The sequence below is a fragment of the Zootoca vivipara genome, chromosome 7 (genome assembly GCF_965207765.1).
Source record: "Zootoca vivipara chromosome 7, rZooViv2.hap1.1, whole genome shotgun sequence".
Lineage (NCBI taxonomy): Eukaryota > Metazoa > Chordata > Lepidosauria > Squamata > Lacertidae > Zootoca > Zootoca vivipara.
In genome coordinates, this window is record NC_142590.1 from 69,538,246 (window position 1) to 69,561,223 (window position 22,978).

The following is a 22,978-nucleotide window of genomic DNA, read 5'->3' on the forward strand; positions in this document are numbered from 1 at the left end:
TAGCTTTTCCCTTCCAATAACTGGATCACACTGTGTCTTTCCAAAGAGCTGTGACACCTGGAAACTGTTCCTTTGTCCCAAAGAGAGTGCATTCTGATCATATTTCCCCTCCGCCCCCTTTTCTTTTGTGGCAGTATTGCACATATTTGACTTCAGTAAGTGCATGGCAGGCACAAGATGAGATGTTAACCGTTATTACTCTAATTATCAGTGACATAGCATGTTAATGGTTTTTATCAACAGTGCAATAATGAGGTTTTATTGTATCTAAAGCTATTTGCATGCATATCCAGCAATATCAGCTGTAATTTACCAGTGAGGTTTAGATAAATGGGAAGGGTGCTCACTTTGCCCTAAAGCTGCATGAGGGAAACACTGTGAATAGACTACAAAAAGCACTGCAGTATATTTAGACTTTAGACGACGGGAGTTCCATTGTATGCAGTTTTGTTTACCAATCATGTATGGCTATCATCATCTCCATAACACAATGCAATAACAGCTGCATTTCAAGGTCAAACCAATGCGCCAGCTATCCCGATATTTTATAGCTGGTTAGTTTAGTCTGACCCTTGAGTCAGTTGGATTCCAGAATTCCCTGAGGAGTTCCCACCCCCTGATATTGATGGCATACTGCACCCTTTGCATCTAAAATTCTTGCCACTTCAAAAGCTGAGGAGCAATATGTTGGCCATGGCGAGTGCTTTTCTCAGGTATGTTCTCCCACAGCTTCCCAGTCCAAGTACTTCTGATTTAGTGGCATTCTCAGGCAGGTGGAGCCAGGAGGGTAAGTTACTAAAACACACATTGTATTCCAGTACACACAGCGCTCAACCACTTGCCACAGAGTTAACTTTACATAGACTGCGGTGGCAGCCCTTGAATCTGTAAAGAGCCATCCAGTCAAGGTGCTGGGGGTGATGAACAACCTGATGAATTCAAGAAGTCTATGCTTGCCCACCATTTTGCAGACAAAATTGCACATCTCTTGCTTTCTGTGGAATCTCAAGGATGTGAGAATTTGGGACTCTCAATGCTGTGTCTGGAAGTGACTCTGGGCATTACCTAGAAGACTGAAAGAAAGAAAGTCACTCTCTTCCTCTTTTAATACTTCAAGGTGCTGTCCAAAGTGACAACTTTCCACCTCCTATGTGTGTTAACTGGCCCAAGCATCAAGAACTTGGACACTGATGTGTGTGGAGGGGAGCAAGTAGCTGCATCAGAATAGTGCTGTGCTGAAATCTGTTCTTTGATTTCTTGACCGTTCTCTTCCTCTGCTAAAGACCGTTCTCTTCCTCTGCCCAGTTTTCTGCCTCATTCGCATGTCACCTCATTGCAAAGCAGCAGAGAGTGGTGTATACGTGTTTCTGACTTTTCAGTAAACATTTCTTCAGCACTCTGTAGCCTTCTATCAAATGTATTAATCCTGCTTTCGAATTCAATACGCTAGGGAGTTTCACAGGTGATGCTAAATATATGTATTTAATTTCTCACGTTTGTGAATTAGAAAGTGCAGTTGATTTAAATATAAACCTTTCATTTCGTATAGCCCATTTCATTCTGAAATGATGCATTCCAAAGCAGGGAACACTAGAACACATCACAAATGTGTTGTGTTAAAAGGGAGGACGGGAAGGAGGAGTCATGCAATTTGGTTGACAACCTTAAGGTTAGAAGAGGGCCTGGTAGTGTGTTTTTCAGGACCACTCAAATGATTACAGTCATTCTTGGCAGGGAAAGGATAACAAATAATTGCTTTCTCCCTGCCTCCCTTTACATTGGGATCAGTGTGGAATGCTGCAAGACCCCTTCTTGTTCCCCCTACAATTCAATGCACAGTTGTACCTTGGAAGTCAAACAGAATATGTTCTGGAAGTCCATTCAACTTCCAAAACATTCAGAAACCAAAGTGCAGCTTCTGATTGGCTGCAGGAAGCTCCTGCAGCCAATTGGAAGCCGTGGAAGCCGCACCGGACATTCAGTTTCTGAAAATCGTTCGAAAATGGGAACACTCGTTTCTAGAATTCGATCATTCGGGAGTCAATTTGTTTGGGAGCCCAAGGTATTTGAGATCCAATGTAAGAATATTATCTGACTGTTGGATAACACTGCAAATAAGAAATAAAAAAAATAGGGTCCAGAGTTAGTTTTTTCTGATAGCACTAAAAACTTCATCATACCTTTGCACCCAAAACAAGGCTTGGACCCAGCTACCCAATGACTGGGTACAGATGTTGAAGTTCATGCTGAAGATGGACAATAATAAAGGAAGCCCTTTCAAACTGGGAAAAATAGTGACTCCAGTTAGTGACAGAGTACTGACTTCTTAAATTTGAAATATTCCTGGATCCATTGTAATAATACCTGAGACTCCAAGATATATCAGAGCCACTTCGAACGTGCTAAAGAAACAGTGAGAAAGAGAGTGGGTTTATGGTTTCTCTCCCATCTTTTGAGGTCCAATGGTGGTGGGGAAGAATGATAAATAGTTCCTCCCCACTGTGAGGTGTATATTTTCTTCTGAAATTGGGTGGGTGCATTTATTTTCCCTTTCGATCAGAGGCATAGAAAGAGAGGAAGTGTGAAGCACTATTGTCTTTGCACTCACTGCAATATCTGAAGTGGTTGGTTATCAACTTGAAACTCTTTTAAAATCCATTTTTGGGGAAAGCTGTGATTTTGTTGCAGGATTCAGACTAACAATTGTAATTCAACAATATTACACTTTGAAACATTGGGCATAGTTATTGTAATGTGCTTGATATAAAAGCTCCAAATGGTGAAGGAAGCAGTAGTCCAACAAAAGTGCGTTTAACCAGGGTATCCACGGGCTTCCTATTGTCTTCCAGGCTACTTTGGATCTGTGAGTGCTGCTTCCACATGGCAGCTGGTGGTGGACTTGGGGCTGCTTGCATGCATCTTTTGTGCAGCATTTCACATGACAACATCCTCATCAAAATGACATCCTGTATTATGTTCCCATTTGATTCAGCTTTATCCACTTCTGCGGAAAATCCAGCATGAAAAAAAACCGCTCACAAGAAGAGTAAATCTGGATTAAAGTGAGAAGGGGAGCAGGGATATGGTATGGCATTTTGATGAGGGTGAAGTCATGCAAAACTTGTGTGGATGAGCATCGAGGAGTCCACAATAAGCTGTTATGTGGAAGTAGCACCCATAAAGCAAAATAAGCACATTGAATTGTGCCTGGAAAGAAATAAGAAGTCCATAATAAGCTGCGAAGTGGAAGCACTCTATTTCCCAGGCATCCTCTCCCACAGCCAGGATTGACTCTAAGTTGAGGGGGGGCATCCCAGGGAACTACAAGGGTTTTTTTTTTTTACCCACAATCTCACAGAACATCAGGACTGTGCAAATTTCCACAGAGGCAGCCATGTTAGTCTGTTGTTGGAGAAAACAACAGAGTCTCATGGCACCTTAATGACATGGTTCAGAATGGGGGGTGATGGCCCACTTCATCAGCTACATTAAGTGCAGGTCCTGCTATATGAACACACAATACGTTTTCAGGAAATCTTTTGTTAGACAAGCATTTGCATAACAATGAGGCAATTTCCACTTTTTCCTATGGAGAAATTTCTAACGCATTCCCGACCATAGAATTTTGACCCGGCCCAGAATGACAAAAGAACACGGGAAAAATGCAGGAAAACCCTCTGAAACCTCGCAAAAAGGCAATCAATTATTTGTCTGACCTCTCCCTCTTTCCCCTTCCATCCCACCCCACCATGGTTTCTGGCAAAATGGCTGCCGTAGACCAGCAAAGCACAAAAATGTAGGCTTGTCTTAGACTGCTTATTTGCTTACAGTACTAGAAGCAGGTCTGGCTGTTTGGATATCTGAATCTGTGGTGTGTATATCAAGATTTGGATACTCATTTCTTGTGTTTGGATAAGTTGATTTTTGCATAACAAGTGCTTGGGTGTAAGTACACACACACACACACACACACACACACACACACACACACACACACAAATTCTTGAAAGAGGGATTATAAACAGTGAGATCAGAGTGAAAACATTTCCTTTCTCTCTGACCTCACTGGTAACTAAATGAGTGTGTGTGTGTGACAGATACACACACACACACACACACACACACACACACACCTGTGACTCAGAATAATACTTCCCACATCCAATGAAGTGTACTGTATACTGTTTTAGTCTTATAATAACTGTATTATTCTTTAAGGCCGTGTTTCTCAACCACTGTTCCGCGGCACACTAGTGTGCCGCGAGATGTTGCCTGGTGTGCCGTGGGAGAATTACTTTATATATAGTCAATATAGGCACAGAGTTAATTTTTTAAACATTTTCTAATGGTGGTGTGCCTCGTGATTTTTTTCATGAAACAAGTGTGCCTTTGCCCAAAAAAGGTTGAGAAACACTGCTTTAAGGTACCACAAGTCTCTTTGCTCTTCTTGTTGCAACTGATGAACAGACCTAACTGCTCTGGAAACTGCTACAAACGAAGGTGGATAATCTTAGATAACAAATGGCAACAATAAAAAATGAAGCGGCAGACAAGATTCAAATATAAAACAGCAGTTACAACAAAGCAATGAACAGTGGCAGCAAGAAAGAGCCACGTTCCCACAAAATTCGGTGAGCAAGATGGTTAGCCTGACATCTAGAGGATGACACTAACAGCATAGAAATATAATGTGAGGTGGTGAATATGCTATATGTTGGGAGTGAGGAATCTTTCTGAGCCTGAGAGCTGCATTCCCTTGTGGGCTACTTTCTGAGGGTCATAGGCCACAGTGACAGGGAAAGCACCAAAAGTGAGTAGAGTGATTATTGTAGTTTTTACCTTCATACCATAGTCTGCCTACCTACAACCCTTTCTACCTTCCATCCAGACAAGAAAAAGGCATTGTAAGAGTTCAAGGACTCATTCCAGTCTGGTGAAAATGTTTAAGGTGTGAAGCATGCTGAGTGAGAGGTGTGGTCCCTGAGGGAATATTATTTTTATTGGCTTCTTTTTGTTATTATGTCATGTATTCTGCAGTTTTATACTATAAGCCACCCTGTGATCTGTGGATGAAGGGTGGAACATGAACTTAAATAAAATAAAAAAATAAATAGTTCCAAGGGCCAGGTAGAGAGGCCTGGAGGGCCACGTTTGGCTCCTGAGCTACCTCATTCCGGCAGTAAGCCATCTGATATCAATAGCAAATTTACGGGCTGAGGGTTGTATCCAACTACATTTGTTTTGGTAGTGTATTCCCTTTGAAATGAATGAACCTAACAAGGAATATTCAGTGTTTTGTCGGAGGAGTGCTGATAAGGAGGAGACGGGGAACACTTTCCCCCATAGCTTTTCCTCCAAGCTGCTCAAGGGTGATGCCTGTGATCGCTCTCTTCCCTCCTCCTCCACCCCATATTAGTTGCGTATATGTTTAAAAATAAAATACAGGCATTTATGAGTTTGTGAAGAGTCACCTGCCTGGAGCCTTGGGGGATGAAGCAGACTGCAAATTCAAATAAACACAAAAACTGTTACCTATCTAGGTGTTAGGACTATATTACCACAACGTAGACTTGTGTGTGTGTGTGGTGTGTGTGTGTGTATATATATGTGTGTGTGTGTGTGTGTGTTTAACTGCACAGTTGTTATAGCAACCCAAGTTCCACACCAATGCAATCAAATTCCAAAATAATGTGATATGATTAAAAATTGACACCGCAGTCCTGAAGAACAAGTATATTGTGTCGTTATGGAAACTGGGACAGCTCCACATGCGTGCACGCATACATGCATTTAAAACTGAAAAATCCCGGGGCAGGGAGGGAGAGAAGAGACTCTTAAAAAATCCAAAATAGGGACTGCTGTTCTTTTGAAGGTGTAACAACAACAAAAATCACTCAAGATTAGCAAACCGTTTGTCCTCCAGTTAGTCTATTTATCCTGAATAACATGATTTTAGGCAGGCGTGGACTTTGGCAATCTTTCATAATATGGCGCCCTGTGTGAGGCCAAAATTTGGCACCCTAAAGGTTATTTGCTGTTGCTGCTGCTGCTGCGTGTATGTTTTAGAAAGAGATGGATAAATCACTATATTCTCTGCCCTTGTCACTTTCCCAGGTGTTCACTCATAATTCCACATTAATCTGATTTATATTTTTTAAGGTTTAAATTTTTTGATTTAAATGCAGTTTTAAAATAGTTATTTAAATAGTATTTAAATCCATTTTTTTTATATAAATTTCTAAAAGTATTTTATCTCAAGACGCACATTTTTATGTGTGTTGGTATGTGGGCAGGGAAAGAACAATTTTGCTGAATACACCTTTAAAAAAACAACATTTTGGCCAAAGTGCCCTTTTATTTTAATCATTTTTACATTATGACTTAAAGCTTTTTAAACGGTTTAAGGAAGATCAGAATCAGAATATGGGAATAAACATGGTGCTAAAATTATGCTAACTGATAAGTCTGGAAAAGGCAGCATGCTTATTTATATCAGTTTTAAATCTGGGCTAAAACATTTTTTAATTTAAGTGCTATTGTGTGACTATTCCAACAAACGTTTAAAAATATACATGAATATGTATTTTAGCACAAATGAAAACAAATGCTGCCACTTGGAAAAATAATAGGGAAGGTGCAGTGAAATAGATTTATGACAACAGGCTCACCTCTTGTCCCCCCCAACAGGTCACTGCACACATAAAAATTACACCTCTTTAAAAATAAAAATAAAAATGGAAGAATAGTATGAAGGCTATTAAGGGGAGCTTGCACTTCAGTTCCGCACTTTCAGCAATAACAACAAATTGGAGTGTCTGCAGTTTGGAAAAAGGTATAAGTGTGGAGAAAACACACAAGGTTAAGAGCCTGATGACGATGCTACAGAGGTGCCTTACACAGTGCCGGCCCTACCATTAGGCAGAATGAAGTGACTGCTTGAGGCAGCAATTGCTGGAAGGGTGGCAAGGTGTTGAGGTCCAGCGCCGAGGGCCTTCTGGCGGTTCCCTCGCTACGAGAAGCCAAGTTACAGGGAACCAGGCAGAGGGCCTTCTCGGTAGTGGCACCCACCCTGTGGAATGCCCTCCCACCAGAGGTCAAAGAGAACAACAACTATCAGACCTTTAGAAGGCATCTCAAGGCAGCCCTGTTTAAGGAAGCTTTTAATGTTTGATGGATTTCTGTATTTTAATATTTTGTTGGAAGCTGCCCAGAGTGGTCGGGGGAACCTGGCCAGATGGGCGGGGTATAAATAATAATTATTATTATTATTATTATTATTATTATTATTATTATTATTATTATTATTATTATTTATTAGTGTTCTCCTGTGGTCTACTTTGTGAACCCCTAAGCTAGCCTGCTGCTTTCAGATTTGGTGTCTGGTTAATAGGGATGGGGGAGAGATTTGATTCACTTCGCATATTAGGCAAACCTCTCTAATTTGCACTTTCTGAAACCATACGTGAACTTGAACAGAGACATCCTTCCAAATTTACATTTCTCTGAATTTTGAAATGCAGCTCTCGATATGCTAGAGCGAAATGTGATGATAACATACAAAAGTGCATTATGTTAGGGGAAATTGCATACAAAATATGCATAATAGGAGAAACATGTAATAAAATGCTGGTGCATGCAACTGTATTGGATTTAAGTACAGTTTTAAAACATTTACTAAAAAGTATTTAAATCCAAAATGAGAAACTGAGAAAAAACAGAATTGACACCCCATCCCTACAGGAGCGTAATATGGCATTTGTGTCCTGGAAAAAAAGGACATACTGTACTGTACTGAAATGGCAACCCTGTTGTTGAGCATTCATTCTGACTTGCTTGCAACAAGGTTAAACAATGTTTCACCCTGCAAGTGTTTCCCCACACTTCTTCCCATCATTTTGGAGTATCATAACAGGTGCTTCTAGATTGTTACTATTTTGGGGTGGGATTCAGTCACACACTTGCAAATTCAGGTTGCACATTTACAGTTCATTGACACAACAAACCTGCTTCCCCCCTCCCACAAAATGGATTTTTTGGGTTGCTTCTGAATAACCCATATATTGAGCTTTGTTTGAAAAGAGATTAGATGACATCAGCTGTTCCTTGCAAAAAAGTCCGGTCTTTTGGAGAAGCAGATTTGTTGCGCAAGACCTCCAAAACCAACTTTAATTGCCCAACCTAATTTGCTGGCATGTAATTGTATCCTAACCTCAAAAACAGAAATTGTCTGGAAGCAGCCTATACCAGACATGTAGAACGTTGCCATATTTTAACCTGATTTTTAGCTTATTGTTGGTTTTGATTTTTTTTGGTATGTTTTAAATTGTTCTTTCTGCTTTTTAATTGAAAATTTTATTGTTTTATTCCTTTTGTAAATCAAGTGGTATATAAATATTGTAAAACAAACTACTAATCCCTTAAAGCTAATTCGAATCACGTTCTGTCCCTCAATGGGTGCTGTAGTTTACTCTTCACAGAGTTACGAATCCCAGCAACCCTTAACAAGCCAAAAGGCCCAGACTTCTCTGAGCAGGGGAAATGGGCTAGGAATGGGCTTTAAATGTATAGCGCAGGGGTCAGCAACCTTTCCCAGCTGTGGGCTGGTCCACCGTCCCTCAGACCATGTGGTGGGCCAGACTATATTTTGAAAGGGGGGGGGAATGAATGAATTCCTATGCCCCACAAATAACCCAGAGATGCATTTTAAATAAAAGGACCCATTCTACTCATGTAAAAACACCAGGCAGGCCCCACAAATAACCCAGATGTGCATTTAAAATAAAAGGACACATTCTACTCATGTAAAAACACGCTGATTCCCGGACCGTCCGCAGGCTGGATTGAGAAGGCAATTGTGCTGGATCCGGCCCCTGGGCCTTAGTTTGCCTACCCCTGGTATAGCGTGTGCACAGTGGTGCGTCTCGCTGGACCCTTTCACAAAGGCTCACCATTCAAGCCCCATCTTCACAGCCAACAGGTGTACACGTGGTACATATACAAGGGTGTCTCAAATTTCAGTGGTGCCTGTGGGGCGCGACGCCCAAAATCGGTGCACCAATCGTTTCTCACACTCCATTCTAAACCATAGTTGGGCTGTTCCCTGATGCAGTGCCGACAGACCCTCCAAGTGTCCCTATTTTCCAGGGAGATAAGCCCTCCTGGTTTCTGATTTCATCTTGGAATTTCCTGCTTTTCCTTAGGATGCCCATATTTTCATTGGAGAAACGTTGGAGGGTATGGTGTTATCCAATCTCCGAGTCATCAGAAGGCAGCCCTGTATAGGGAAGTTTATATATATTTATATAAATGTTTAATGTTTTATTATATCTGTCGGAAGCCACCCAGAGCGGCTGGAGCATCCCAGTCAGAGATGGGTGGGGTATAAATAGCAAAATTGTTGTTGTTGTTAAATAGGGCGTCCCTATTTTCATCAGTGAAATGTTGGACGTTCCTATTTTCATCCGATACATGTTGGCGGAGACGTGCGTAGTGCGGCCCCACCGGCCGCGCTCCCTTAAATCCGCCTCTGCCCGACGCAGCGGACGGACCCAAACGCCCCTGCGTTTTTCTGCTGTGCTGGAAACGGTCCTCCTCGTGGCTCCATGGAACGGGTTTCGCTCCCATCTCGTTTACACCAGCGCCCTCGAAAACGGATCTAGCTGCTTCCGCGCCTCCCACAGCAGCCCCCCCCCCCGCTCTCGACAGGTTTCCAGAATGCGCCTCCTCCTGCGATGCAACCGGGGCGGACGACCCCTTAAAACACAATCCGGGGGGGGGGGGCGGCGGCGGCGGATTTTGGTGGGGCGGCGGCGGCGGCAGGCAGGCTGGCAGGGGCAGGATGCGGTAAAAAGCGGAGGGACTGAGCCCTGGAAGCGGGGGAGCCTTGCACACCTCCAAGGCACCGGGATCCTCCAGGAACCAGGCGACGTTTGCGCAGTTTAAGGAGCTGGCCATCTTCAACCCAGGGAGGGTGGAATTGGGAAGCTTAGTTAGAAAGGGGGAGGGAGGGAGGGAAGACAAGCCAGGATCATTTAGATACAGTTAAAATAAATAAAGAAATCCCTTCGCCTCCCTCCGACCCCAATGCAGAAAGAGAGACACCTATAATTTGGTGCATGCATGGCACTAAAATCTGGATGCGTTGATAGGATGCCTTTTAAAAAAACAAAAACAAAACCCAAACACGTAAACATACTCAAAAAGGAAAAACGGCGCTTGCATTTTATTTGAGATATAGCGGGGGGGGGGGGATGTGGAAGTGCATGGGAGGAAACCCTCCCCACCACGGTCGCATCAGCAGAGAAAGCCTGTTTGCTGTACAGGGTGGGGAAAAGACGGGTTACTAGTTGGGTTAATATTATATTTCTATGAAAATGGGGATTGCAGCGTGGATAATGCTCGGCTCCTTCTCTCCCGCCCCCTCCACTCTCCCCCTCTCTCTGTCTGTCTGTCTCTCTTTTTCTGTATATTAAATATGCTTTGCTTGTCAATTTCATCGCCCTGTGCATTTCTGCAGGGAAGGCAGCCCCGCCCCCTGTGCGCGCAGGCGCGGCCAGCCTGAGGTTCCCGCAGGCTCAGCATTCAGTGACCACAGGCTGATGATTGTAGGTAAGGAATCAGATAAGAAAGTAATTTATAAACCTCTTTAAATCATCAAAATGCACGCAGCTCGGTAAAGGTCCGCCGCGTGCTCTGCAGACCTTTTGCTCCGCTTTGCATGCAATGCATCGATTATTCGAAATTGTGCTGCCTGTCTGCTTTTTTTTTTTTGCAAGTGGATATGCCAGCATTTTGATTTTCTCCCCTTCTTCCTCCTCCCACCACCCCACTCGAGTGGGGACCGCGAATTCATTTCAGTTGTATTTGCTTTTTGCAAGGAACAATGTAGTTAAAACTAAAGGCGGGGGGGGATCTGCAAAATTGGCACAGAGAGAGAGAGAGAGAGAGAGAAGCGGGAGGGGGAACAGAGGGGAAAAAACACCCCAAGACTTAGTGGCTGGGTTTGCTGAAAAATTGGGCTGTGCAAAATTCTGGGGCGCTTTTTCCTATTGCAGTTTCCATGTTTTGCACGCGGGGAACGATAATTTAAAGCCTCTCTCCCATAAATACAACATAAAAGAGTTGGGATGAAGCTATGCAGAAAGGGGGGGGGACGAGGAGAGGGGAGATGAGATGAGATGTGGGCAATGATTTTGCAAGGGAGGGAGAGAAAAGGGGTCGTTTTCACAAACTTTCTCCTCCGAGTAATTTCATGCCTGCCTCTCTTTCAAATCAAGGGGATCTCTGTCTGTGCAACAGAATAAAAAGAGGGAGAATTCCGCCATTTTGATGTTTTTTTAAAAGTAAAGACTTTGACGGGTTTGTAGTAGCCACCCTTTGCTAGAGACCAGAGAGAGGGACACAACTCATGCTTTGCCTGTGTGTGCAGCTAGGTCTTTCTCCTTTTTTTTTTAAGGTGGGGGGAGCCTCCCTTTCACCTCTTTGAAGATTGGGATTCTGATGCATGAAAGTGAATATTTGCTGAGAACAATTTCTGCAACCCAGGTACTTTATTATGGGGGCACACAGGCAGTACCAATAGCATCTCCCTTGAGGTCTGAGCTGCCTTAGAAGTATTGGCCCAAGTTTTTTGGTTGTTGTTTTTTTGGTCTGTGTTTCATTTGTGGTTTTAATTCTGTAAGTGTGCATGGTATATTAACATACTCCCTCCAGCACATGGGCCCATTTTGTCCTGCCAGTTTAAACGTGCGGTTTTCAACACACCTGACTCCATCATCCATCTCTTAACAATAATAAAGGGTCCCAGTAATTTCTGCATCCATTTCTCCCACCCTTATCCTGCTCCCTTCTGCAATGTTTTACTCCCCATCGGTTTGATCTTGAAGTAAGTGGTTTGGGGTTTTGTGTGAAGTACATCACACTGGAAACATTTTTATGAACTGCTTGTTAAAAAGCAATGAGGTGTGATCATCTTGCTGTTTGCGAAAGTCTAGGGGAGAAGCATGCTTTTGTGTAGAATCGTTGATTTCGGCTGCTTGTTTGAATGGTGTTGGATGAGGCTTCCTTTTAATTAACCACTCACGCTTGCAGAATGCTACTAATGATAGCGTAGTGCTAATTGCTAATTCTTAACGTTAGAACTTTATATTATTAATAGATATCACAGCCACAGTAGCTGTAGAATTGAGCAGCTAGATGATAAGGTAAGATTAGCACCTGTTATTGAAACTTACTCAAAATGCTTAACATTGAAAATAATTATGATGGCAATGTCATAGATGTGATAAGGAGTCACGCATTTGTAGGAGTCAGTTTATGGCTTATGCAACACATGATCTGCCACAGTTTAGGTATTACAAAAGACCATTACCTAGAAATAACAAGATTTTCCCGCTTTCGCTCCAAAATCGTGGTATTTACTCTTCTGTTTCCTTATGAGCCCTCTGTTAAGGAGAGAGCTAGAAATGGAAATGGCTGTGATGATTGTTTAATAGCTGGGAATTGTGTTTTCAGATTATATAATAAAACCATCATCAATCACAAGAGTGGATAAAGTCCCTGGTTGGACCATTTTATTGCGATGACATTTAATGGCATTTTATGTGCCCACAACACACTACAGGCAGTCTTGGGAAATGGCGTAAATGCCCTTCTTGCCGTTTATTGGATTTTTATTTTACTGTACTACTAATTCTCTAACGTGGGGTGTGTCTTTGGAAAATCAAGTATTAATGGGCATTGCACAACTGTTTCCAAGCGCTGCATATTCTTGAGGTATCTGGATTTGTTTTTGTTTGCTTTACCCCCACGTGGAGAGCTTTGATGTGTATCTATGCGGCTGGTGATGTTCAAAGTTGCTGCTCATTGAATAAACATGCAAGGATGTATTATTCACCCTCAACTTTTGCAATGTTCGTAAAGGGAGATTTCAGTGCTCCATCTCCCTTCAGTGGCTTAAATCAGTGATGTCCGAAGACGGCTGATTCCTATTGTTCGAATTCCTTTTAAATTGCTGGTTGTTTATCTCAGTTTATAGCCCATCATAGCCCACCAGCTCAGGGTGGATTACTATGTAGTGCAATATAAGCAGAATTTCATTGTACAGAGGCTTATGGCCCAGAACCTGGATATGAAATTGATAACCTAAAACCTTGTCCATGTTTTACAAACTGCCTCTAGAAATGTGGAGTAAAATAGTGGGGTTTCCCTCGCCCTATTTCAGATTTGGGAAGCACTTTCCACTTTAATCTATCACAGCAGTCCCAGTTCTAACTTTGTATGCAACTTTATGCTTATAGATTTCTTCCTTCCTTCCGACGTTGTGCCATCAATATACTGTACTTAGCATGGTGCAAAGTAGAAAAGGACAGGGCTTTGCCCATCTCAGGGGAGAAAACAGAAGATGAGGAGGGAACTGAAGCTGGGGTAATCAGGAGATGAATATGCATTTACACCACTTCAACTCCATTTCAGTAGGGCCTCAGCCAGTTTTTAGGGATGGTGGGAGTTGTATTCCAACAACATCTGCAGGATGCCAACTGCTCCATCCTTGCAGGTGGGGAAAGGATTGTTATTTCCTTTCTGTGCATTTTTCTCATTTTCCCACTTTCTCTGACAAAACCAGTGGAGGTAGCTTGACAATTCCACCCTGTCAGATCTTTTGCTTTTTTTTTTTTTTTGCTTTTAGTTCATTTTCCAGTAATGTATTGTCTTGTGTGTTTATGCCATTTGACAACAAGAGTGGGTGAAGGAAGGAGAAAAGAAACCTTTCCCCTTTAACAGGCCTGCGACCCATCAAAATGAACTTAACTGACCAGCTTATATTGAGGCCTCTGAGATGTCCATGTGCTCACCCTCTGGCTTTTGCAGGAGAAAGTGGGGGGGGGGAAGCACCAAACACAAACCATTCAGTTTATTGTGCTATTGACAAACCAGCATATGTACATGGTGTGTTGTTGTTGTTGTTGTTGTTGTTGTTGTTGTTGTTGTTGTTGTGAGGGCTGCCATTGTTTTGATGGGTCACAGGTTGGACAGGGCGGTGAAGATTGGAAAATAGCATGGCATCCAGTGGTGGGTTAATAGTGTTGTTTTTCCATCACATGCTTGTATCATAGATAACGGGCCGAGTCGTGACAACTTTGTAAATATATTTCATCATTTCAGTAAGCTCAACAATGCTTTTAAAAACTGCAACGTATGTACCATCTTACAACAGCCCTTCAAAAGCCCCCTTAAAAAACCCATACCTTGATCTGGCACTTAAATATCAAAAGGGATGGCACCGGCCATATTTCAAGGGGCTGGGAGTTCCAAAGGATGCCATGCAAAGAAGGCTTGACCATGCACCATCACCAGATTAATCACTCATTAATGGTAGGGTACTCAGGAGGCCCTACCTGTTAGAGCTTAATTGCTGAGCAGGATTACAGTATATAGGGAGTGGCATTTAGGTCCCAAGTCATTCTGGGCTTTATAAATTATCTGTATATGGACTGCAAACAGTAGTATCCTTTGCAGGATTCCCTGGTGGCTGTCATTTCAGATTATATCTCTGAAAGGAAAAAAGGAAAAAGCAGGCACACACTCCTTTGCAAATAAGAGTAGGCAGTTTGAGACCTCCATCTTTCATCAGAAGTGTTGCAGCCTTGACAGTGAGTTCTGTTAATTCCATTTCAGATAATGTGAATACTCACTTTTTCAGCAACCAAGTAGACTGAGTCTCCTGAGGTCTCCTTATTACCGGCCACTGTAGTTATATTTGAGCAGTGCTTTGAAGGATTGCTAAATTCCGCATGACAGGAGATTGCTTTACTGTGAACGCCTTGTGTGGTGCATGTACAACCTGAGTCGGAGTGTGTGGATTTTTCTAAAACCCTCCAAAAACATTGCAGGCTTCCACAGCTGAGCTCAGCCTCCTGCGAAAGCTTCTTCCGTGCATCCAATGCTGAGAAACTAAGCGTGTAACATGCAAATGTGTTTGTGGGCTGGGATTGTGGCTGCAGGACCCACCCACAATTTATACGTGTGCCATGGGAAAGAACACTTCAGACATACAATGGCACACATGTAGGCTCTTTTCATTAGATATGAATGGATTTAAATTGGTGGCAGGAGCTGCCATCACCACCCCCCATCTCCCTTGCTCCACACATCAGTTCTTCCATATGTTGAAAATATTTATGGAAGACAAGGCTCTCAATGGCAGTAGCCAGCATGGTTCTGTTTTGCCTCCCTGTTGGAGGCTGTATGCCTCTGTATTGCTGGGAATCACAGCTGGAGAGAATGCTGTTGTATTCAGGTCCTGCGTCTGGCTTCCCATAGGGGCATCTCTGCTTGTCACTGTGAGAACAGGATGCTGCTGGATGGGTCACTGCCTTGACTCAGCAGGGCTTTCTTAGAATCTTAAAAGGGCTAGACAAATGTGTGGGATCTCAGGAAGCTGAAGGCAAGTTCAGATGCAAAAGTCCAGAGGGGAGGGGAATGCAGGAAATGGTTTTTTCTCTCTCCCTAGGGCTTTAGCTCTTTCCAACCCCATTGAATGAATGCCCACCCCTTTTCATTTGTGAGTTCTTATATCAGCTGAAAAACTGCTTTGCTTCCTCTAAAGCTGCTCATCAGCACTTAGCACATGGGCAGGAGACTTAGCAGGTCAACGCTCACAGACCTCCTTGCTACAATTTCAACTCAAATTATAGTACAGTCATACCTCGGTTTAAGTACGCCTCGGTTTGAATATTTCCAGTTTAAGTACTCCGCGGACCTGTCTGGAACGGATTCATTCACTTTCCGTTACTTTCAATGGGAAAGTTCACTTCAGGTTAAGTACAGACTTCCGGAACCAATTGTGTTTGTAAACCGAGGTACCACTGTAAATCATTATGCAAATTTTATGCAAACCTGTGGCTTCTTTTACCCCTTTTTGTGGTGGGTGGGTGCAGAATTGCTGCATTGTGCACACATGTTTGTTTATAATGTCCAAGCATTTGTGTAGGCTCCGTGGTCAGCATACATTTCATGCTTGGTGCGCATGACAGTTTGCATCAAGGTAATGAAGTGTTTTGTGTGCTGTGCCCCGTGGCAGAATGGCCATGCTCATAATGCCTGGCTCAGTTATGTGTGGAGTGTAAGGCAACTTTCCTTTCTTTTTACCTTGTGTTACAATCAGTGGGTTTTTTTTCTGGGGGTACTGAAAGGTACATAGTCCCAGCACCTTTTTCCTAGAAGAAAACCACTGGTTACAACAAGTGGTTTGCCAGAGGAGGGATGAAGTTCAGCTCCGTTTGTTTGGGGGGGGGGGGGAAAGCTTATTGCCTGTCAGAAAAAAACTACCGTAAATAATCTAGATCTGAGAGTTCTGTAATTTGGGATATGTATAGAGTAGCTCATCTTTAGAACCAAAGGTGCAACATTTCCTCCTCCCGGTCACTGAAGCCACAGAGATCTGAGCCTCTGGCGAAGAGAGGCAATTGGACATGGAGCAAAACTGACAGCCTGGTCCTCACTAGAAAGTGAGCCCTGATGATTCCGTTCGAATTTATTTCTCAGCTAGCATGTTTAAGGTTGCAGCCTGAGCTGTGTGCAGATTAGGCCCACTCTAGGAAGAAGACAAAGGTAGCAGGACCTCAAAGGCGCACTGAAAGTCAATTACTTGGCCCAATACATTTCAAGTCAGCAGCCACTCTCTGGAACAGCCTGTAAGGGAGATGCCTTGCAGAGATGTACTATTTTTGATACCTGCCAAACACTTTGTTTGTTTAGGGAAGCCTACTCAGATGTTAATTTTTATGATGTGCATTGGTTTTTAAAGTTGTTTATTTTATCTATAGTTTGATAATGTTATTATGTTGACTGTTTTAAAAGTGTGCTTTTTAAAAACCATTTTTTAATGAACATTCCATACTATGTTATGCAAACCACTTCGATTTATATATAAATCTTGCTAAATGTATGTAAATAAACAAGTCAGTAATATGACCCCCCCCCCGTTTCATGGCATCTAGTTTAACACAACTTCTTTAGTTTCTCCTCTGTGCCCAGTGTAGAAATGCAGCTGCAAGAGGGGTGGAGCTCTCTGTTCCACTTCCCAGTAGGCTGGCAAACCATTTTTTTCAGGCTAGTAACTCTTGTGGGCTTATTTGCAAGGCTGAAATAAGTCTTAAAAATGCCAGACACCAGCCTTCCCAGCATGACAGTGCTCTGCCACACCTCTCACACATTTTGCTTCCCCCCAAAGTTCTTCTTTACAATCATTCCCCTGATGCAAAATAAAAAAAATTCCTTCAGTAGCACCTTAAAGACCAACTAAGTTTTTATTTTGGTATGAGCTTTCGTGTGCATGCACACTTCTTCAGATACACTTGAAACAGAAGAGTCAGACCCTTATAAGGTGCTACTGAAGGAATTTTTTTTTATTTTGCTTCGACTCAGACCAACATGGCTACCTACCTGTAACTATTCCCCTGATGAATAACTAAAAGAAATCGCAAACACAAGCGTGTTTATTCTTAGAGTAGCAAACATATCCTCCAAGTAACAAGCTACCAAATCTATTACACAGGGTTGGAATATAATGCTACAATTACTAACTTGGTGCTTGCACAATTTTAGCAACAATTGAACTATCAGAGAGGTGTTTTTTTTTAAAGTATTGTCTTCTGTAACTGGGGCAACTGAATAAATAACTATTTCATTCTCTTCTGAAAGGCTGTGGTGATTGCCTGTCTGCTTCTTTTATATCTGGTGTCTCGAGACCGGCACCACAAAATAGAACGGTGCTGTGCAGGGACAAACAATAAGGGATAGGCTAGCCCATCATTGTCGTGCAATGCATTTGACTGGCTGCAGGGGGTACAAGAATGCTGGTATATATGGGACCTTGCTCTGCTTCATCAAGGCAGTTCTTACTGTATTATTAGGATCTAATTTCCAGGAGGGTAGTCATGTTGGTCCATTGTAGCAAAACCAACAAAGAGTCATCTTGTGGCACCTCAGAGATGAGCAGACGTATTGCGGATCACAGTTCTCTTTATCTGGCACGTGAAGTGTAATCCAGAATCGGCAAACACATATAACACGTGGTGAAGGAGAAGGAGCTCTGATCTCTGCATCCTCTCCACGGGGAAAGAAATACTGAATTGATTTCTTTCAGTCTTGGAAGACGTAAAGGTACAGCAGAAAATGCTTGGTGGGGATGTTACAGACCTAGCTCCTTGTTAAATTGAACTTGGTCTCCCCCCTCCCCCCCAAAGTCGCTTCCTATTGTGACTGTCCAAATAGATAATATTTGGGGCTAGGCAGACCTGTGGCTGTTGGTGTCTCTCAGGCCTTTCTGACAAATCCTGGTATGTGGATTTCAAAGCATTTTGATGCAGGAACAAGGTTTGAAGACTGAGACTCTTCCTGCCAGCATCTGTAAAGGGGTGCCATTAAAACCTGATACAGTGAGAGCTGCCAGTTTGCAAACTCAGTTCAGAAGAGAGGCATGGCAGGTAGAGACAATGGTGCTGAACCAAAAGTACTTCCTATAACAGCAACCATTAGCTCCAGACAAAATTTTATCCCAAGAATCAGGTTCACCCTGGCTCAGGCAGACCCGTAGATTTCTCTTCTAATCTCCTGTACTCCCATAAGATTAGAATTATGGAGTACTAGGCATTAAATTAAAAAAACAAACTATCAAAGGGCTAACCCCCTGTGCAGGCTCATATTGCCAACATTTACTTGCTAGAGGAACATGAGGGGAGTGACTCCATGGAAATTTTCTCAATTTGGACACAACCCACCATTCGTGCGGAAAGAAAAACCTCATACTCAGTTTCAAGTACCAGTGACGCGTGAGCATAGATGCAGACAAATTCACTCTTAAAAATGTTTCATAAGATAAGTTATAACCAGGCCAGACTGCCCTATGCTACTTTGGTTCAGTATCCCTGACAACATCCCTCTCACCCCAGTTTCTGGAATTCTTTTCTGTTCTACTCAGATGTTCATCAGAACATACATGTGCACTCTGAACTCCACAGAGTTGATAACCATCTATTTACATTCTTCTGTTGCCCTCCAGTGGCCATAAGAACACAGAGGATCAGCTGTGCTTTTGACTCCAAGCTTCCAAAGGGATTTTGAGGCTTTCTGGAGCAATGATAAATGCAGTGTTGTCCCGTCCCCCCTTTTTTGCAGCAGATCCAGAACTGCATGCTACATTTCTCTTGCAGAGATTCCTCAGCCTTCCACACTCATACCACAAGTTCGAGGGTTGGGAAAATTCAGTTGTTTCGGTTGTGACAGTGTTGCGTGAAATATGGTTGCATGAACAAGATGCTGCTATGATGCCAGCTTTGATGAGTGACACAACCCTCTCTGTACCAATGGCATGCCATTTGTGACTTTAAAAATGTTACAATTATGGTAGCACTCCCTTGTGCTACTGAAGCCTGGGAGAGTCCGTGTTTCATTATTTTCCTCTTTCAGTATGTTTGATATAAACATAGTTATCCCACATTTGAATACTTTCAAGGCAGTTCACAACTTAGGTTTAGAATCAACCCTTACCAATAAAACAGCAGAGTTTTCCAGCAGCCAGAGACTCCTCAAGATGAATTACCAAATACATAAATTCATCTACCCCCCCCCCCGGAAAACACAATCACTTTTACCTGGTGCTGGAATGTCACCGTCAGGTGAAGTGGTAAGGAGAAGAAACTGTATAAAACAGGTGTGGTGCCATCCTGTGGCCTTGTCTCAGAAGTAAAGGTGCCCTGAATTGGGTCTCCAGGAAGGTGCTCCAAAACCAGACTGGTTCGTATTGGGAGAAGGTGGTCCTTCAAATATGTGCATTCCTATACATGTCTACTCAGGTGCAAGTTCCATGGATTTCAGTAAGAGATTTGAGGGTGTGTAACAGGAATGGAGAACATTTTAGCCCCCAAGGGCCACATAGAGAAGCGGGTGACTGATTGGGCTGCAGTCCTGTTTACCACAGGATTGGGAGACTGCCATCCTATGTGCTGTGTTGAAGCCTGTGCAGGTACACAAACTGCACACACCCACACCTGCAAAATACCCCCCACCCCCGCTGCTGAATGTTGCTGCCCTCCCTGCACTGGGCCAGTGTGATTTATAAGGGAAGGACAGTGCATGAGGGATGAACCTCCATTGAGGACTAAAAAGCTGTTCATCCCTGTACCTAGGAGTAAAGCTCAGCTCACTTACTCATATCAGTGGAACTAACTTCCAAGTAGACATGTGTAGGATTGCATAGTTGAGGTGCAATCCTGTACACACTGAGAGCAAGCACTGTTGAACACAACATCATTTGTTTTGCAGTAAACATGCAACGGCTCATGGCATTTCGGCCTCGGAGATAAAAACAACAACACTTCCATGCCTAGAAATGAACTGGCAGCAAATTAAGCTCTGTTAGCACTGATCAGACATGTTCGTTTCTAGCTGTACCAGGTAGCAGGCAGATGAAGTTTCTGAACAGTCTTCAAAGGCAGCGCTACGCAAAATGCATTCCAGTAATGTAATCTGTATGTTAGTAGATGGAAGGGTTTTCCCAGGAAGATTGCAGCTGGCGCACTGGACAAGATGACTGAAGGCACTTTCTGCAACCGAGGTCTTTGTTTTGTGCATCCATTCACTGAGCCAGATCTAATAGCATCTCCAAGTTGTGGACCTGATCCTTTAGGAAAGTACAGCCCTATCCAGAACAGGACAAATACCTAATTCTTGGTCATAGTTATCCTTGGCGCAGGAGTTTATTTATTTATAAAAGTATTTGCATATTGCTATGTCATAAAAAAACAACAAAACAGTTTACAAGAATAAAACCATAAAAAGGTTAAAAACAGACATTGATTAACCATTATATCTGTCCCCCTAAAGAAAAATAATGGTTATACATCTTAAGTTCAGTCTCTGTTGCTGTGATTCACGTATACTTCCTCCCAAATGCTAAATGGGATCTCTTCTTCCTGCTTGTGTTCCAGTTCTGTTCTGTGTGGCTTAGGCAAGGTGATGGATGGACGAGCAGAGATGGAAGTGATAAGAAGCACAAAAGGCAACGCGACAGGGGAAGTCAGTGTCCATTTGGTTGCCAATGAGAATACTGTGCAAAATGCCCACCTACCAGCAACCGCCTTCATCATACCAGGTAGGTACTTGGAACCTGAAGCATCTCGCTGTCTTTTCAGAGTCTCCTGCTGCCATTGCTTCCATTCTTTCTGGTCCAAGAGGCAACAACTTATGCTTATGGCCCAAAAGTCAAGGCTAGTTTCCCACCCGCTCTGTACGTCGGGTTCTCTGTGTTTGGTCGTTCAGTTTGCAGTTGAATGTATTTTGAGGGTACATTATGCAAAGCTGGCCTGGGTGCAGTGTGGTGAACGAGGACCCACCCCCACCCACAACCCCCTGCCAAGTACTCAGGTATACCTCTGAAGCTTGTGAGCAAAGTAGAGGGCGGCAGGCAGCCAGCTAACACATCCCACCTACAGTGGTACCTTGGTCCTCAAGCGCCTTGGTTCGCAAATGCCTTGGTTCTCAAACGCCAAAAACCTGGAAGTAAGTGTTCCGGTTTTTGAACGTTTTTTTTTCCAGAACCCGAACGTCTGATGCAGCTGTCGGCTATTGTTTCAGGGGGCTCTGCAACAATCAGAAGCTGCACCTTGGTTTTCAAACATTTCGGAAGTCAAATGGACTTCCGGAATGGATTAAGTTTGGTGCTTTTGTTTTTGCTATTTGTTTTGCCTTTTTGTTTTTGAAGCTTTTTTGGTTAATTAGTTTTGGTGACTGTGTGGAACCCAGTTCAGCTACTGATTGATTGTGTGACTGCGGAAATGGATAAAAGCCCCCCATCCAAACAATGGCTATCATCAGTGCAGGTAAGAAAAAATAATAATTTTAATGTTAATCATCTACAATACTGTCTTATTTATTTTCTAATACAATACAATGATTATTGCTTTCGTTTTATGGATCAGTGGTCTCTATAGATAGTAAAATTCATGTTAAATTGCTGTTTTAGGGGTTGTTTTTAAAAGTCTGGAATGGATTGATTTGTTTTGCATTACTTTCTATGGGAAAGTTCACCTTGGTTTTGGGACACTTTGGTTTTGGAACGGACTTCCGGAACGGATTAAGTTTGAGAACCAAGGTACCACTATACGCATGGATTTCCATTTGTGCAACATGATTTCCACCCCTCTCTCCTCCAGCCATGCACACCCTGCACTGTCAAATCTGCGGAGGGTTGGGGGAAACCCCAGAACAAATATAGGGCAGGAGCAGTGGGAAGTCTCATTATGCAAGCAGAAATCCTTGTGCTGATGAGTAGCATTACTCTGTGCTACTGTGGATACAGCCCATTCATTTAAAACTTGGATCAGGTATGAGAGCAGATAAAGTTGCAGAAACACCTAATGGTACAGATAAGTGCTGTAAGAAAAGCAACGAGAACCAAGATATAATGATCTAACTTGCAGTAGACATGTGCCTTTAGGACTTGAATTTGTTCCGCATCTATTGATCACAGCATTTTTGGGGTAGGAAAGGAAGAAGCAACGTTTCCTTCATGCATCCAGACTGTAACATGTTGAGACTAAGGAGAGCAATTTAAACTTGTAGGCTTAACTATCAAGTTTGTTGTTGTTGTTTTTTGCCGTTTGCTGTTCTCACCAAATAATGGTAACGTGCGACTATGCAAAGTGGGTGGGAAGCCTTGGCAAGCTACATAGACTCATAGGATGGTACAGTTGGAAGGGACCCCAAGGGCAATCTCATCCAACCTCTTGCAATGCAGGAATCTTTTGCCCGATGTGGGTCTCAAACCCATGCCCCTGAGATTAAGAGTCTCATTCTCTACTAACTGAGCTATCTCTCTGGAAGTCATTAATCTTACATCACCTACACGTATAGCAGGGATGAGAACTCTGCAGCCCCCAGATGTTGCTGCTGGACTACGACTCCCTTCATCCCTGAC

The 22,978-nt window shown here is 42.9% G+C and overlaps 1 protein-coding gene across 1 annotated transcript in view; it reads left to right on the forward strand.

The window, feature by feature from the left end:
* Positions 1-11,455: 11,455 nt before the first annotated feature.
* Positions 11,456-22,978, forward strand: part of L3MBTL1 (L3MBTL histone methyl-lysine binding protein 1) — a 39,068-nt gene continuing 27,545 nt past the window's right edge. Inside the window, exons 1-2 of the mRNA XM_035123728.3 lie at positions 11,456-11,544; positions 20,991-21,154. Coding sequence (XP_034979619.2) covers positions 21,019-21,154 — 136 coding nt within the window. The 5' untranslated portion in view covers positions 11,456-11,544; positions 20,991-21,018. The remainder of the gene's footprint in view (positions 11,545-20,990; positions 21,155-22,978) is intronic.